This window comes from Anser cygnoides, chromosome 5 (genome assembly GCF_040182565.1).
Source record: "Anser cygnoides isolate HZ-2024a breed goose chromosome 5, Taihu_goose_T2T_genome, whole genome shotgun sequence".
Lineage (NCBI taxonomy): Eukaryota > Metazoa > Chordata > Aves > Anseriformes > Anatidae > Anser > Anser cygnoides.
In genome coordinates, this window is record NC_089877.1 from 29,476,673 (window position 1) to 29,495,408 (window position 18,736).

The 18,736-nt window shown below is 40.7% G+C and overlaps 1 protein-coding gene across 2 annotated transcripts in view; it reads right to left on the bottom strand.

Annotated features, from left to right (window-relative positions):
- The window catches only part of DCAF5 (DDB1 and CUL4 associated factor 5), a 70,329-nt gene that overhangs the window by 11,289 nt on the left and 40,304 nt on the right, over positions 1-18,736 (bottom strand). For both annotated transcript variants that reach the window (XM_066998566.1, XM_013174136.3), the window contains exon 7: positions 6,833-6,899. In XM_066998566.1, the coding sequence (XP_066854667.1) occupies positions 6,833-6,899 (67 nt within the window). The remainder of the gene's footprint in view (positions 1-6,832; positions 6,900-18,736) is intronic.

The following is an 18,736-nucleotide window of genomic DNA, read 5'->3' on the forward strand; positions in this document are numbered from 1 at the left end:
ATGGGGCATCCACCGTTCCTCTGGGCAACCTGTTCCAGCGCCTCACCCCCCTCTGAGTAAAGAATTTCCTAAAACCTAATCTAAATCTATTTTCTTTTAGTTTAAAGCCATTACTCATTGTCCTGTCATGACAGTCCCTGACAAAGATTCTCTCTCAAGTTTTCCTGTAGGCCAACTTTAGGTACTGGAAGGCCGCAATTAGGTCTCCCCTGAGCCTTCTCTTCTTCAGGCTGAACAACCCCCACTCCCTTGGCCTGTTTTCATGGGAGAGGTGCTGTTCCTGCCTTCTGATCATCCTCGTGGCCTTCCTCTGGACTTGCTCTAATAGGTCCTTTCACACTGTTAATAGCAAAGAGGAAGCACAACACTCGAACATGCACCAGAGTGAACTTCCCTACAAAGCCCCTTAAAATAACTAACTGCCAATTACAGGAAAAGTCCCCAAGAGCTTTGTGATTAGTGGAACCGCAGTTTAGCACAGTTTTTTCCAGTAGTAAGAAAGGTTTTAATAATTTAAAATGAGAAGTACTGACTCCAGCAATGCCTTGATAATTTTTGTGTCAAATGTAAGAGACTGACCCAGACTCTTGGTTTTGGAGAACTCCCTTGCCTGATGCAGTTTTAGTCTATCAACTCCTATACGCTTTGGTGATGTCTCTAAATCAATGCTTAATGCAGAGCCTTCTTCTCCATCCTTATCCTTCTCATCCTTATCCTCTCCCCTTCATAGTCGTCCAGCAAAGCCGGTATCATATTACACGAGTATCTACGTGGCAGACATGCTTGTGTCCAGACTTGTCTGGAATCCCCCTGGTCTCTCAGCAGGCCTCAACAGTCCAGGCTCAGCAGAGGCTTAGCTGCAGCTGTACAGCTTCTAGCCGTCTCACAGCGTGAGTCGAGTTTGCTCACGTCTGCTGCCAAAAAAATAAAAATAATCTCTGCATTAAGTTGAGGTTGGCCACCAAGTGCTCAAATTCCTGATGCCATCTTCCATTTTTATATGTAATGATTTCTATTTATTTTTCTTTTTGCTGTCTTCACTTAAACTGGTATTTTTATTTCCATTGTTTCGCTTCTGTTATCACAAAAAAACTCAAAATTTTGCTTTTGAAGTTAGCTTTTTTTTTGGGAGGGGGGTGTTGCTTTCAAATTTAGTGGCATGCACAGGTCTTGCAACTGGTTTAGCATGACAGCTTTCATATTCTTAGATAGTTACCACACTTGTACACACAGTATTTATACAAAAGTCATGGATTTAGCTCGCATACATGTTGGTACTATGAAAGAAAAAAAAAACACGTTTAAAATTCTTCACAGGCTCATTATGCAGATTGTAGAAGGTTTTTAACTTTCTAACCACTGGAGGAGGGGATGGAGATATACTAGCTGGTTTTGAAAAGCCTTCCAAAAATTGCTATGCTTACAGACAGTTCTGACTAGTGATTTAGTGTTCTAGCTGTGCTGGTCTGCTTTTACTTGATACACAAAGGGAAATGTCAAGAAAATCCTTCTTCTTCTACACCCTGCAAATAGGTGTACCAAAGAGGAGCAATTCAAAGTCTCAAAAAATTCTCTAAATATATCTTACTATGATATTTGTCCAGCAGCCACAACTTGTTAGAGCTTAAATCTGAAGTGTACATTTTAAATATACACTTTAAAAAGTGATTTCCTCTACGTACACTTGACAAGAATACCATGGCAACATGGTGTATCTATAGGCTTTAATACAGACTGAAGGAAACAACAGCACAATGCCTCAGAAGCAGTAGATGTCTACTAAGTTGTCAAAGGGCGTACATTTTTGCTTGCTTTATTATTATGCATTTAAAATATTATGCTAATGAATTATTAATTATGCATATTTTCATATTTATGCAAATAAATTAGCATTTCATATATAGAGAACATGTTTGATGGTACACACCGCCAAGTTAAAAAACAAATAAACACTGGAAAACATAGTAAGGGAGAGCAAGCTACTTGCACAGCAATCCTCCCATGGAGAAGTTCCATAACACGTAGCAGTATTTAAAACAAACAATTGAACAAATTATCTGGAGAATAAGGAAAAAAGGGAAGCATTTATTCAAAAGAGTGCCCTAGTGCAGAAATCCTGTAAGAACGTGGAAGAGTCTCTAAAGTAATAGAAGCTGCATTGTTCCAAATATTTAAAAAGAAGTCAAAGTACTGGAGAACTTCCTGGGATAAGGAACAATCTCCACGGTCTCTGTAACAAAGGAATTAAATGACCTCATTAAAAAGAAGTCCTTTCTATCTAGGACGCTGAAAAGAAGTCCCACTGGTTGTTCATATAAGGTAGAAAGACGCTCCATAAACTAATGCATAACTTCATACAAGCCTTGCGAATTACTCAAAGTGCTGAAAGCTCCTGAGAAGAACCAGACATCTGCTGCTGCTGCCAGTGTGCCATAGCATAGCATTTCACTGTAGTACTTGGCACTACAAAGAAAGCTAACTTAAAAATAATTTAGTTTTCATTAATAATAATAATAATAATACAGGACACATTTAGTCCATAGGCCACAGCCCTGCATTTGAATCCTATGAGGTCATGATATGCTCATGGAAGAGGGAGACTATGCAAGCAACAACACTGCTGAATGTTGTAGAACTCTGATGTTGCTTCATGTTCTTCCACCAGTCGGGCAAACAAACATTCACAGCATACAGGGCTTCTGTCAGGGCAGCAAATTATGTTTAGACCCCTTTAAAAGTCCATCTGGTCACTTACACACCTGCGTTTGTTTTGTACAATGCATGCCAGCAGATGGCTTTGCTCCTCAGAGAGCTGTCCGTGGAGAAGCTAGATTAAACACAAACACTCTTGCCTAGAGAGCACAGGTCCCTGCACCATCCCTTCTAGTGGGATCAGGAATCTGAGTCCAGCTGTGGCAGCAGCCAGAGCAAACTCAAGGTTTCTCAGCAGCACAGGCAAGGTTTACTTTGGTCATGTCAAAGATGGGGTGAGAACAGCAAGGGCTGGTCAAGGACCTCTCTCCTCCCTGCAAGGAGGGTTTGGAGGAGTCATCAGGGGAGCCTGGTGTAGCACTCCTGGACTGCTAAGTACTTGTGGGGAAAGCCGTCCCAAGTGAGATAACCCGGTTCAAATGTTATGAAAAGATCTGTTGACGAATTCTTCAAGCCTAAGGAGCCGTCTGCATTTACAATGACCAAAGAAAAAAAGGAAGAAAAATTGCATCAGTTCTGCTCAAAATTGATGCAATTAGTTTAGTAACTGGACCACAATGATGGGCCCTTTCTTGCTAGCAGTTAAAGACAGAATTAAGAAGAGGTTTTGAAACAGTTTGCTGTTCTGATTTAGTCAAGTTTTTCAGACTTTAGTCAAGTTTTTCTTTCTCTGGTAAGAGCCTGACAATGCAAACTGAAGGATCGCCAGCTGCCTTCTCTATCACAAATATCATGTCCCTCACACAGCATCTTTGAGCAGTATTTCAAAAGCAAGAGAGACAAGCTCTGAGTTGCAAAGATGATTCAGAGTAGTGGGTGAGGAATGTAAATTCCTTCTAAGCCCTCTATTACTCCGCAAGACGTGTCAGGTTCTGTCTTGAATGGGGATTCTTTACTAAGAAGCTGTATTTATGGAAGTTAGGTTTAAATACTGCCTGAAGTGCTTACGCTGTTTAACAGGCTTGCTGGGCAGGTCACTTAGGGCCGATGTCTATTCTCACTTCTAGCTTGCCTTCAAGTCAAATAAATGCCATGGAAACATGGGACTGCTTTTCTTATACCAGATCAATGTATTTGTTGTGCTAGAACCTCTGCCTCTGAAGAAAAATGGAATATGTGCTTTAAAGAGGAAGTTGGCTAACAAATTTACCACACGATTGGCAAGAGGGGAAAGCTGGGTAGTACTTAGATGGAGGAGGAAGTGGAATTCCTCCAACAAGCTATTCCATCTTCAAGAAAGGACAAAAAGGTGGTAAAAAAAAAAGAAACTCCTTTTTGGCATTGGAAGTCCTGGCTTATTTAGAACAATCTAAAGTTGTGGAGGAAGACAGTAAGGCTCTTCAGTAGAATAGCTTCCTAAGCAGCTTGGGGAGTATCTTTTGCTCTTCCCCAGCTCCCAAATAAATCTTGTCTTAAAAATTCATCTGAACAGAACCACTGGAGGAATCTCCAGCCGAGGGGGAATGACTCAATGCAACCTACTGGGAAGACACCTCTAAACTATAATTATTTGCCATAAAACCAGCAGAATCTGTTCCATTTTCCTGGCACAATACCAACACAGGTAACTGCCTTCCTCCACAATGAAATAAGTTTGCAGTTGTCTGACTGATGTATTCTATTCTACTCTTCTTCATCTTTTGTGTAGTAATATTGCTAACCATGAGTTAGCTAATGCTTGCTATACCTGGATGTAACCAAAACAATCTGTTTCAGAGCTGTCTTTAAGGACACAGCTCTATAAAAAGATTTGTTTCTGCAAATAAGTTGCTATTTATGTTATTTATATTAATAGCTGATATAATTTAAGGGACTTGTACCGTAAATATTTATAGCAACACAATGTCTGAATTCAGCTGGAAAGATAGAAATCGGTCAGGGTGATATTTTTATTTAAAATATCAACCAACAGTACAGGACATTACATCATCCTGTCTAGTTTGTACAATATTTAAATGAAAAACCACATCCCACCCCCTCAGATTACAGACCCAAAGACATTTCTATTTTAAGCTAGGGTGTGAGAATAAGGAGTTTGCCACTGAAGCAGAAGGTTTCTAAGGTCTCCATACCCTATAGCAAGACTTCTTCTCCAAGAAGGAGGCAGAGCAAGCTCTCCAGCTGAACTATCATGAACCACAGGACCAGATTTAAAAAAGGATGTTTCATCACATTCAAAAACAGCCCAACCCTTCAAGGGCTGAATGAAGAAAAGAAGAACTTCAATAAGACTATCACAAGTGACTTGGATGGCTGATGAGATTTGCCACAGAAACCAAATTTCTAGGTTTATCAAAGCAATACTCATGAGCTTTTTAAAACTCTTTCAGTAAGTCTCATGTAAATTGAGCAGTTATCTAAGACATACAGGTTCCTACAACAGGATCTTCGGATGCTATTAAGCAATTACTGATGGCAATTGACATTAAGTAATTAATTTTGTAACTGAAATGTTGCAAGTTTACTGACACCCTTCCTCAAGTTACAAGAACCAGAAACAAAAAAGCTGACTGAAACACATAAGACAGGGTTTTGTGACAATTCCAGCTATCAGTCCCTGTGCACAGGTTCCAGATACAAGGTTTGTCATCTGCAGGTGTCTGGAAAAAAGTTTTCAAAAGCATCACAGCCAAATACAAGAACCCAAATCCAGAATTTATAAATGCAGTGAGGATAAGTATAGGATTACATTTTGTATATGTTACTACAGTGCACAAGAAAATATACAGATAAATAACTAATTTAAACGTATGTAACTTTTACTCTAGATAGGAAGAAATTCCATAATTAGAAATAAAATAATAACAAATGAAGAAGGAAATCATACAAGTGGAAAGCTGAGCAGAGGGAAGTCTCTATAAACCCTTCAAGAAAAGACAGAAGGCTGAGGTACTGATATTTTTAACAGGGCCATCTTCAGGACTTCTGGACCACAACACTAAATGTTCATTAAATAACCAATCCAAGATTAGAAGGACATTTTCCTCAAAACTCTGGCATTAAACAAACCTTTTAGAGGTTAGTCATCCTCTTAGCTGTGGATTACACAGTGGTGATTAATGGTCTTTGAAAGCAAAACAAAATCTTTTCACTTCACCTCCAAAGCAGACTGTAATTTTCTTTCACTATTGCTAGAGCACCTGAGACCATGAAAGAACTCTTGGTTGTGCTTAATACCACTACAATGTGGAGTTTGAACTGTGAGAGCCATTAAAAACCAAAATGGAAGTGGATTTTCCTGGAGTCTTAAGTCTTTCAACAAAGATTCAGCACCACTCTGAAAGAGTAGTTTGAATTGTTTCCACAGAAGAGAGATGCTGATGTTATAAGGTCTAGAGATAGTAATGGATGATGTCGTATTGCCAAACCCTACACAATACCAGACAATACCAAATCAGGCACCAACCGTATAGCATTTGCAACACCATTGTTATATTCCACACTGCTGCTTTTCTTTAACACCCCCACTCCTGTTCTATGCAGATCTGGGTTACTGCTGCTACTTGCCTACTGTGTCTGCCCCAGCTTGGGAAGGGTCAAAAGTAAGCATAAGCGATCGTCGTTTCTACCAGCTACAGTGCTCCTCCACCCAGAACGTCCAAGAGCATACCTGCTCTGTGTCAGAACTCAGCAGGAGGGTTTTGGGGTAGGAGGAAAAGGAGGGTGGCACCGTATAAAACAGGCCAGAATCATTTTATGCTGCAAGCTTCGTTAGGGGATGAAATTTCTTAGTAACAGATCCTGAGTACTTCAGTGAGCTCAGATCGGCTTAGAAGCAGCAGAATTGGTAGACTCTTGTCTACCAAGCAAAGGAGGAAAGGCAGACCCTGCCTCCAGCCACAGCTCTTTCTCTTTGTCCGTTCATCCAGATGATTTAAATGATCATTATAAGAGAAAAGAAATACAAAGAAAACCACTACGATCACAGATTCAAATAGCATTGTCCGTTGCTACCCAGAGACTGCATTATGTGTGTCCGTAAACTCTCCCCATCCAGCTTTCATCAGAACAATTCTGGATTCAGTGGCTGAGTGAAAACAGCAATTTTTCAAAAAACAGACTAGTATTTGTCAGGCATTCTCCACCCTAAACCCCCAAATTCCAAAACAACAGAACTTACCTGCTTCTGGATCTGGAGGAATCCTCCACATATACAAATTGAAGTCATCAGAGCCCGAAAGAATGTACTGTTAAGAATAAAAATAAAAGCAGTTTACCACAAGGTATCACCTGAATTACGTTATTTGATTGTTGATCTAGTTTCTCCAAACATAAAAAGAAAAGAAAATGAGATAGTTTTCCTCATTCTTTGCACCTCACTGATCAACTTATCCTTAAACAGGGATGAGGTACCAGCAGAAAAATGCTGCATGCTTATAAATGGACCAAAGTTCAAAAGCATGCTTCGTGTATCTAATGCCTACTGCCCAAAGTGCATGTTTTCTTTGTTAAATAAGGCTATAGATTATGGCTGGCTTTAATACCTACAGGACTAGAGCAAACATGGATCTTGCAGCCTGCAACTCTTGTCTGTTTTTTAATGTCTGCCACTCTCCTCCTGAACTACTGAGGAAAACTTCTTCGAACACATACCTAGAGAAGAGAGCTAGCACTTTCATTACACATAAGCACAACGTGTATGGCTCACAGCAGTCTGCTGAAGACCATCAAAGGTCAGTCAATGATGATGATGATTTTCAGCACTGAACAAAACCAAAGCTAAACACTGTCACCAAGTCTCAAACTGTTCAAAAACCACATGTGAATCATGTTGTTTATTTTTCTCCTGGTTACAGCTACTCTGAAGAGATGGACAGCTGCCCTTTTTCAACAGTACATGAACAACAAGCATGCATTATGGTGTATAAGTTTAGGCAATAATGCAATCTGAAGTAGCCCTACTTCATAAACTACAAACATGCACTGGAATGACAAGTGACATCTGACATGGTAAAAAGCTTATGCCCCTCAGTTAAGAGAGGCTATAAATTGTGCCTTGTTTTCAAATATCTCTTATCCAATTAACTGTACATTCCTAATTAAGAGATGAGAAGACACATAATGGGAACACTGGCAGATACCAATTCCAGTTATTTTGGTGCTGACAGTTTAAATCTACCATCCTCAGCAGACTTGTGGGTTCTGCTTAATCAATGCAATCAATAAGCTGGTTTTTAATTATTTTATTATTGTAATTATTTGGAGAGAGGGAGGGGAGAAAAAGAAATAAACAGAGCAAGTCTGTCTCTTTTTTTATCCTTTGATAGGAGAAAATTCTGTTTTGTTTGGCTCAAATATAATTTGGTTCATCTTTCACTCTCCAGAGATATATAATCTCATCAGGCAAAGTAACATCAAGCAGTGAGGAGATAAGTCCTGGAATAACACAGGACTGAGAAGCAAATAAACAAAAAATATATACCAACACGGAGAAGCTGCTATAAATTTACACATATTCTGTTTGCAATGCTAATTACATTCTTGCAGGGTTTGGATGTTTCCAGCCACAAAAATTGCAGTTACTAACCACTGAAGTCCCTTGTCTGGCGTCCAACTACCACTATCCAACCATTCTTCTTTCTCTTATTTTTAAGGATGTAGGATGTGAGTAAGCATTTATGAATGCAACTCTACACATTTTCTGACAGGTAAGAAGCATTGATCAAACACCAGTTCCATTACAAACTTGTGTGCGCTAGTTCTGCATCACTCATAGACCCTTCCTTTCCAAGCCAGAAAGCAATTTCTACAAGTCAACGTGTTCAAGCACTTAGGCAGCTTACCTCTGCCAAACTGACCTAATGGTGCCAGGAATACGTGCTTCCCTTTCATCTCACTGCTTATAAACGTTAGCCCACAGCAGGCTGAGCCGCGGTGCCAGATCTACACAAATCAGGGCTCTCAGAGGCAACCTCCCAGCAACCAGAAAGAAAGCAGCTCTCATGTGTTTTGTTACACAGAAAATGCTCCATAGGAAAAAAAAAAAAAAAAAGCTAATGCTTGAAGAAACGTTGCCAGTTGTTGACATTTATTACCAAAGTGTGCAGCTGAAGCAAAAACTGGTTTGTCTATGACGTGGAGAAAAAAAAAAAAGACTTCTAAAACATCTGAAAAGCTCAGTATATTGAATTTCTTGTATTTATGACCACAATATATTAAAAAAAAAAAAAAAGTTCAACAACTCCTTTAACATGAGAGCAATTTACCACTTCACGTATGAAATCAAACACGCCTATCAACGTCAGGCCCAGAAGCGATAGGTTTCAGATATCCTGCACCACACACAAAACACAGAAAAACCGCATTACATATGTGCAGGGAACTAAGCATCTCTGAGGCTCTTCTAATCAGCTTCAAAATTGATCTGCGGATGAAAATGCTGTATGTCCTATGAGACTCAATGGCCAGTTGTCTAGGAAATCTGACGTATCATTGTCAGCTGAAGAGGAACACACTACCTTCAAATGCTCCTGATTGAGTCTGACTGTGGAGAAAGGGAAAATTGGTGTATCCTTGCAGCGATGCAGACTAACGGCAATTTGACTGCGTTATCCTGAATGCAACCAGAGGGTCAAGACAAGTGATTGTTCCCCTTACCTGGCCCTTGTGAGGCCACACCTGGAGTACTGTGTCCGGCTGGATCCCCCGATACAAGAGTAACCCTAATAAATTGGACAGAGTGGAGGAGGGCCACTGAAGCTATGAGGGCACATGACCTGCAAGGAAAAGCTAAGGGAACTGGCCTTACTTAGCCGGAAGAAAAGAAAATGAAGGGCCAGAGCAGACCCCAATAGTCTTCCACTGCCCAAAGGAACCCAGAGCAGTCAGGGACAGGCACTACTCAGAGGCGTGCGGTGAATGCTCAGGAAGCAATGGTCACAAGTCACAGCAAGGGAAATTCCAGCTGAGCACAACGGAACAACGTGTTCAGGAGCATGACAAACGCTGCAACTCAGCCCCAGAAAGACAGGGGAGCCTCCACCCCTGCAAATCCAAAATTTAACTAGGCTCCCTGATTGACCTGATCTGCCTTTGACTATGCCTGCTCTGAGAAACAGCTTTGGACAGGTGACTTCCAGAGCTCTTTTCTGATTCTGCCAGTACCAAAGAAATAAAAAGGAAAGAACTGTCTTAGCAGAGTGTTGGTTTTTTTTCTCTCTCCAAGGACAGAGAGACTCAACTATCTACTTAAAAGCATCACAAGATCCTTCAGTTAGTTATTAAGCCAGAAGAAGGTAGCATTTGCAACAACCAAATAAATATGGCCAAGTCATTCTGGAGGCAGTAAGTACAAATGCAGCACCTACATTGCAATTTATGTCTAATCACAGAACAAAGCTCAGGATTTGAGCTGATGTTGTGAAGAAGTAACTGTGTGTCTAATCTTGAAACCAAGACAGCCATCAATAACGGCCAGAAACTGATAGATACAAATTTGATGTTTTAGACTACAGGCTGAAATTATATATATTCAAGATTTATTCCAATAATTAGCTCTTGCTAGTAATCCTTAGAAACATACCATATTCTGCAAAATGCGCAACAATTTGGAATCTTCACCATTCTACTGCCACCACAGCAGCAGCTGCCATGGTTTTCCATTTCTCCACCACGTTAAGGACACCTCTGGGGTACATGTTTTCCTGCTGTTCTCACAATACAGAACTGAATTCCTATGGCCTTTTGCCTTTTTCCCATTCCTTTTGCCTTTTTGCTGTGAGATCAGGTGATAGTAGGGAGCTGGGAAGTACAACATGGCTTTTCAGCTAGAGACCAAGAGGCAGCCAGAAGCACAACTTCATGACTTCTGCTACCTGAAGAACAATGTGCCAGCTGAAGCTTCAAGAGCAGACACCCAAGCTGCTAAAGCCAGAACTGCACTGTGACATCTGGCAATTCGACATTTGACAATTCCAACTGGTAGTGTCTGCACAAGGCAATGGGAGCCCAAGGCCTCTGGAGATCACAGCTGGACTGATGGTACTGGGACATTTACACGATCATTTGTGATTTTTTTTTCATGTACTTGTTATTAGCATAACAATAAGCCAACACTTTTCCACACTGGTTGAAAGCTGCAGGATAATGACTGAGAAATTGCAGAAGTCAGTCCGTGCTACTAGAGAATTCAAAGGAATAATTGCTATCAAGTGCACCAAGCCCTTGTTAATAGGGCTAAAATTCTGAGGGAATAGAGTAGACTTTTTAAATGGAAGAAGAGAAAGGAAAGAAAAGGAGTTTGGAGTACAGTAGATGAAAGAACATCATGCTGCATATGCTTAGACTCCACTTTAATTATGTCCAAGGGTTTTTGGTCCTGAGGGGATGCGCAAAGAGTAATTCCTAGCAGAGCACCTCCTGCTAACTCCTTCAAGAACAAAAGCCTGGATAATCAAATCACAGAGCCAAGCTAGTAAGAGGCAAAACCATGTGCATTTACAAAAACAAGTAAATGCTAAGACAAGGTGCACTCTCCCTCCTTTTTACCCTCCCCTCTGAAGGGAGGCTGTAAGCAGAACATAACACAGAGAACTGGTGTAGCGCTGAGTTCTGCATCAGAGCAGACGCTGAGCAGAGAGTACAGATGCTCAGATGTCTGGGGGCAGAGACCAATATTAAAACCACCTGTTTCATTGTCTGCATTTTTGCTGCTGTATCTGACTAGGGCTTCAGAAATCAACATTCAGCGTATTCACATAAACATGCGGTTATAGAGAAAAGCAGTTGCTAATAAATAATATTTATTTTTTTAAGAAGGGAAGAATCAGCTTCTACGTCTAGCTGTTAGTAACAATGACAGGAAAAGGCTTCCAAGATGACTACCAGCTGCTGATTCAGTAGTTTGCCTTAGAAGGAAGAAAACTCTCAGGCGTGGTTAGAGTCTGCTGCTGGAGAAAGTCTGAGCTTCAAGTACGCATGAAATGATTAACATGAACTATCATCAGGAATCTGGCAGCGCTACTTTGGACTAGCAATCTTCACTCACTCCCTGCAACTCTCCTCGTTTTCTCTTTCCCCAAGGAGATTAGAACACTTGATATAAATAAATGGAGATCTAATCTGTTGCTATAGTCTTGTAACAGTAGCATTAGCATTGCATTTTGTAATATCACTCGGGAGAATTTATTTTTATACTTACCACTGCTGGTTTCAAAGTTTTCAAAATCCCACAGGCTGTATTTCCTCAGGTACTACCAAATATGGACTACTTCAATAAAACTATATCTAAATCAAATCTTATATTATTGTTTTGTTAATATCCACATTTCATGTTTCCATAAAATCCCGTTATTTAATGACCTAGAACAGAGATATTTCCAAGCTTTTGGCCCTAGACAAGGGACCAGCAGAGACAGATAATTTTTTCCCCGAAGTATGACCAGATCTTTTGAATGGCCCTACTAATGTAAGAAGAACATAGGAAAATTTGTTTTAAAAGCACAAGAGAAAACACACTATTGCCATATAATTACATATAGGGGAAGGTGACCATGATTAACAGTATGGAGATGGTAACCATTTGAAAAGCATGGAGATTGGTAACCAAAATGAAGAAGCCATGAACATGCCCACTGATGCCCAACTCAGAGTCATTCACCCTACATACAGCAAGGCGTTGGACAGACTCAAATTCCATGCTGCTGCTTACAGCCTTACCAAATCAGCTCTGAAAGAGACTCAGCTTCTTAAATCTCAATTCCCACTCACTTGAGAATGCCTGTCCTTTCTTCAAGGGGGCCAATAAAACTTTGGGCACGAAAGATCAGATTAGACAGAATTTTCGTCGGGCTTTCAGGCAGCTGTTCTTTAGCCTCTTGAAGTAGTTCAAAATCTACACACTGGGGAAGGAAGTACAGAGGCACCCAAATGTGGTGGAGTTCTGTTGGTGCTTTGCATAGCCCCTTTAAGCAGTGGGAAGTATGGTCCTCCATATGTTGCCTATAATATAATTCATGGTTGGGGTGTAGGCTTTCGTTTTTCTCCTAGTGACAATGCATAAAAGTTCTGGATTGGTGGTAGTCTGCTAGGCTCAAGTCCTAACTGCTCTTGAGCATAAGATACCTTGGACATCTCTGTGGTGAGGTATGCACTGAACAAACCACAGTTTGATGTGGAATTGTAAAAACACTAACCACTTGTCCAAGAGGTTAAAATTCATAGCAATCAGCACTTTGGGGAAGGAAACCACTTACATGAAGAATATAAAAACGGAGTATTTTTTCCAAGGGAGAAAGGTCTCCTAAGGAAACCAGGTGTATGCTATTTCGATCTTTGTGGCACCAACCCGACTTTAAGAACTTTTAAGCTTAGCAGACAACTTCAAATTTGACAGAAGACCTGAGGGCTCAATAATTATGAACTGTCCAGATTTACCTTTTTTTTTTTTTAAACAAACAGTGGCTACTTACAGGGTGTCATCTTTGAGAGAAAGGCAGTACCAAAATCACACCCCCCAATGAACAACAGGAAGCCCAGATGGGAAGTCATCCTTGAACCAAACAAAATGCCACTGAAATCACCATGATCTACCTCTCATGAAACTATTTCAAAGGGGATGAGAAAGCAAACTACAAACACACAAAACCAAAACGTTCAAAAGGTCACCTCATACATATATACACGTGTGTATATATAAAATATCTCAACCATAAATATTTTTCATGCTAAATATGTAATGTATAGTGAGAACCATATTTGACAAAAGACAACCAATTCCTTTTCTTACAGCTACATCTTAGCCACAGGAGTCTCATTTATAAGAAAGGTGTGTAGTGTAGTATTGGCATCTCAAAAACCCCAGAATTTTTGTTTTAAATGACTGATATTTAATTTACAATTTGAACAGAATTTAGCATCAAGTCTGCACTTTTCTGCAAGTAGAAAGCCCACATTTATTTTCAAGTCATCTTTCTATTGTTAGAATACCCACTAATCAGGAGGAAAGTGAGTTAAGGACGCATACGGTTGATGGTTGGACTTGATCATCTTGAAGGTCTAAAATTCTATGGAAGGTCTAAAATTCTATTCACGCCTTCCTATTCAAGAAGCAACAAGAAGCACACACACAAAGCAGCAAGATAACATAGTTTTAGAAGGGCAACTCCAGAGGAATAAGGAAAAAAAAGACCTCCCACAAAGCAGATATATACCTCTTTCCTTTAGCAGTCAAGAAGCAAACCATCAGTTGGGCTAAATATTGCATCTCTTTGCAAGTCCTGATCTTTCTGCCAGTCTGTTTCTGTACGCTGATGAATCTAGGCTTTCACGATAGAATTCCTACCAAGTACAACTTGAAAATCTGCTCTAATGATCATCTGCTGGCCTCTTTGCCAGGTATGCTTCTACTTACACCCCTTGGGCCAACATCAGAGCTCACGGCACAGTAGAGGCTGGTTCAGTACCTAGAACACCAAAATCCCATAATAAGTAACAATCAGTCATCCAATTCATTTCCTCTGCTTCGGCTATTTCAGCCAGGTTGTACAGGGTTCAGGTGAGTGCCAAAAGGGCCCAAGTAACATATAGAACCTCCTCCCCTCTCGATGCCATACTGCCTTGTTTGTCCCCTCTGAGTGCAACCCCAGCCAGAGTGGCTGCCTCTTCTTATTTTAGAAGCTGTCACTGTTGTCAGCTAAGAAATTCCTCCCTCCAAGCTAGGTAACCAGTGGGTAGGGTGGGGTAACAAAGAAGAGTCACCTGTGCAGGCTATTGCTCTTGTAGATGTCTTTCAATAACTAGACCTAAAGTAGGAAAAGAAATAACTAGGAAAATTATTACTGAAATGTGTTTTGGAAAGTTTATGGTTCAGAAAATCATTTATCTACTAAAAAGGATACCTATATGTACTTTTATTTTCTCCTCTGTAATAAATCCAATGGCCTGAATCATATCTGTTGTGGAGTCTGACATAATGAAAGACTAACCTACAACTAGTTCGCATAGCACTGTGGCATTACGAAACCTTTGCTTTGAAAACAGCCACCTTTTTCATACAAGCAAGGAGAGCAGCTTGCAACCTGCAGCATTTGAGACTTTTTCAAGAGGGTTCAAACTGGCACAAACAAGAGCTTAAGAGATTTCCATCTTGGCCCAAGAACCAGGCAGGTCCCTCTGAAGGCTTTTTCCAGCAGTAACTTTGTTCCTCAGCACGAAGCATGCCTATCTCATGAACTGGAAAAAGAAAAGCCATGACACAGCAGACTGGAGAAACACAACTCGCTGCTAGTACATAAAGTTCAAAGCCAGAACTTTGTATTCCCACTCCCTAAATCCTTAATCTTACAAGCAGCCAACTCTGTGTGGGGCAGTTCTAAATGCTTACAGAAGCATCATCGGGAACAATCCATCAACGTTTTACAGCTGCCTTTTTGCTATGCACAGGGGCCATAACAGTAATTTTATTCATGAACAAAAGCAACTTAGAAACTCTTACTGTGGATTTCTATGGCAGGGAAAATATGTTCCATAATGTTCCTATTATGTTCCAAAGAAAGCAACAACGTTATCTGAACATACTAAGGGGACTCTTCCGCACATGGCTGAAACTGCATATAGCCCAACTGCTCTGTTTTGATTTCTTCAGCTGTTACTTTGTCAAAGATACACTAAAATCAAATACTGTATTAGTCAGGATTATCTAGAATTCATAGTACAGCTGTCAGTACAGCCCCCTTGGCTTGTTTAGCAGTGTACTGCTCACTCTCCCTTCCCTCTCCCCTGTCCTGCAAGTGATGCTACTAAACTGCAGGTCTCCCGCGATGCGCCTACAAGGAACACGAAACCTGCATGCTTCAAAGTCTTCTGAGTCAGGGCTCCAAAATTCAGCTTCAGTATGGGTCCCTTTGGGTTTATCCATTACTGTCCAGAGGTCTAAAAACCTCCACCAAGGGCTTACAGGAATTCAGTAGAGAAGCGAGAGAGGAAACAGGGCTGGCAGGATGCCCCAGGGAACAGGGGAAGGGGTGATCAGAACCATAAGGGTTAGAGGAAACTCCCAGCCCCTTCTGCCAAGACCCAGACTCTGAAGAGCCATTTTTAGTACAAGCCTCCCATATGTCAATTACCAAAAGCAATGGGGAATAAATAAACACAAAGCAGTCCATAGCCAGATGCATTGCTCATGTATTATTTTATATGTACGTGATGTACGCATGTATCTGGGACTTAATCTGCCATTTAGATAAAGTAAAAACAAAATACCACCTCATCAATAATTCTTGAAGGATGCCAACTTAAGACAGAGTAAGACACTCGTTTTCCTTTATGCAAGCACAACAAAAAATTTGCAGACAGACTGCTTTTCATGTATTAAGTAGTAACAACTGCAGTAAGCTACTAGTCATTAAGAAGTCTTCTATGCATAGGAAACAAAACGTACTCTTTAGAAAGAGACTTCTCTTTTTGCTTTTTCTTTTTTAAAGCTAGACGTTGATAAGTACTATTTCCTGAGATAAAAGGTCCTAATATTAGATGAGAAAGAAGAACACCGAAGAAAAGTTGTATTTCTTTAGAAGGGCAATGCACAACCACATAAGACCTCTGGCACCTGCACAACTCACCCTGTTCCTGGAGAAGGGTTACGTTCACGCAGTAATTCTGTGCTGTTAAAAACTGGGTTGTCCCTACCCAGGGCTATTTAGTACACAGACTTCAACATAATGAAGGCTGTAACTTTATAGGGAGTTGGAGCAGTCTGAAGTACCGTGAGTGGTGCATTCCTGAAACTCTCCTATACCAGTGTAATGTCAACAGAAAAGGCTGAGTGGTGATGTAATGTCTGAGGGCATGCCAGAGTCAAGACACTTTTTGTTTGATTCACAGGGTACAAGTTATTTCTCCCCACCCCCATCTTTTTTAAAGCAGGCAACAAGCAGCAGTTTTCACAGCTACAAGTGCTGTAGAACCCCACATTATCTACACCGTGGGGAAAAAAATAAATAAATCAATGAAATGATACCACTCATCACTGTGGCACAGGCAACAGTACTTGAGCAAGAATAGTTGTTGTTCTACTTTTAGTTTGGAAGTGTTTTTGAGTTTGGTGTGCTTTTTTTTCCCCCCCTCCACTTCTCTTTCTCCTGTCCATCACCTTAACTTACACTTAAAAACACATTTGGGTACCTGAAGCACTTTAATACCTCCTATATCCTCAGATCCAAGAAGGTATTTGCCATACTCGTACGTCAACTAAAAATCCTTAGCATCTAAACGTTTCTCAAATCCTAAGGCTGACCAGAAGAAAGGAAACTCCCCTCAGTCCTCCTGCTGCAACTTGAGATTCTCACACACTTTGTTTGTATGTAAATGAACACTAGGGTAAAATCCATGGGAGGTAGGTGCAGAAATAAACTGGCTTTAAGAATCTGGGCCTGGATGCCTGTACCAGAAGGATGGACAGATTTTGCTCCCATGTAAGTCTCTGTAGCAAACATAGTGGGAAGCTGGGGGTCATACTTGATCCATCTAGCCTTATTCTTCCTTCCTCCCACAGCTGTATGGCTCGAGTGAGCTCCTAGATAATGCCCACAGCATACAATTTTGAACTCATTTAACTGTGAACATCAGAGCTCTCCTACAAAGAAAGGAAAGATTGGTGGCATGTGAATGAGGTCATTACACTCATGACATGGACGACAGTTCTGAGAGAAGCAAATGAAGGCAATTAAAAATGGGTGCAAACAAAGCGCCAGCTACACATTGCCTCTCAGGCTTTGGTAGTTGAAATAAACAAGACTGGAGCATTTCTAGGAAAAATGTTTGCATATACTGTTTGCTGATTTTCAAATCGAGCTCACAAGGACAAGGGCAGTAACACTTCTGGAGGAAAGCAGTTTGCAAGGACACAAAAAGAAGCAAAGCTGTTCATCCTCCAAGACCTCTGTCACCCTGCTTGAGCTGCAATGTTCTCTCCACAAAATACCTACAAGAACTCAAAACCATTTAAAGCGCTTTGGACTGTGTTATTTTAAATTAAAAAGAAAAAAAAAAGTCACTGGGATTAACAGGTGAATCTTTACAGCTTTTGTTCCTTAAAGCATTAATGGTATTTCATTCATTGGGAAGAGGTTTCAATCTACTTGTATCACGGGTGCTTCAGTCCAAGGAGGTGGTATGCAGACGGTATGCAGATCACCGCACCCCCCCTGGTTGCAGGCTCCCCTCCTGCATGACAAGCCAGGAGGGTTGAATCCTGTTGAGTCCCAACAATCTGCGGGGACTAATGGGAATGCTGAGCTAAGTTTGGCACACAGAGTCCAGCTGTCACCAAAGAGACAAACCAATCAAATTGTTCCCCAGCTAGTAGTCTGTGTTTTATTTGTGCAAAGAAATTGTATGTATTTAATTATATGTTTAATGTGATCACACGCACACACAACTTGTCGAAGTAAGAATAACACATCTGATTATTATGGGAACTTATACTTTAAGAAATCCAATACTTAACTGTGATGTCTAAGAAAACTCATAGATTGTGTGCTTGCAGCTAAGAATCTGTTCCTTTTTGCCATACTAGAATCCAAAATCTCCATATGGAACATGGGTTTATTTACCTCTCTGTAGATATTCATGTGGCAGCAAAATTCCAAAGGCAAGTACTAAGATACTAACAGCTGCAGGGGGTGGGTTTAAACCCTGATGGTCATGATTCACAGGGAAACTTCCCATGAGTAAACCATTCTCCATGTACAAACTTCATGGAAAGATTAGCAAAGGTTGCAGTTCTGCGAGGAGCTGAGCCTCACAGCACTAAAAGGCCACCTCTCACCCACCCTCCAGTCTCTTATATCACATTCAAACGCTTGGCAGAGCCTTCTGAGTGTCAATATAAGTCATTAATCAAGAAAAAGCAAATACTTCTGCCAGGTTAGGAAGTTGAATCAGTTAAAGGTCTTGCATCTTGCTGAAAAGAAAGGCTTCCCCCTTTCAGCCATTCACTTATTTTGTCAATCCAACAGCAACCTAAGCACTCATGAGTTAACGATATGCCTTTTCTTGTTAGGGTTAAAATAGGGAATTGAAATGC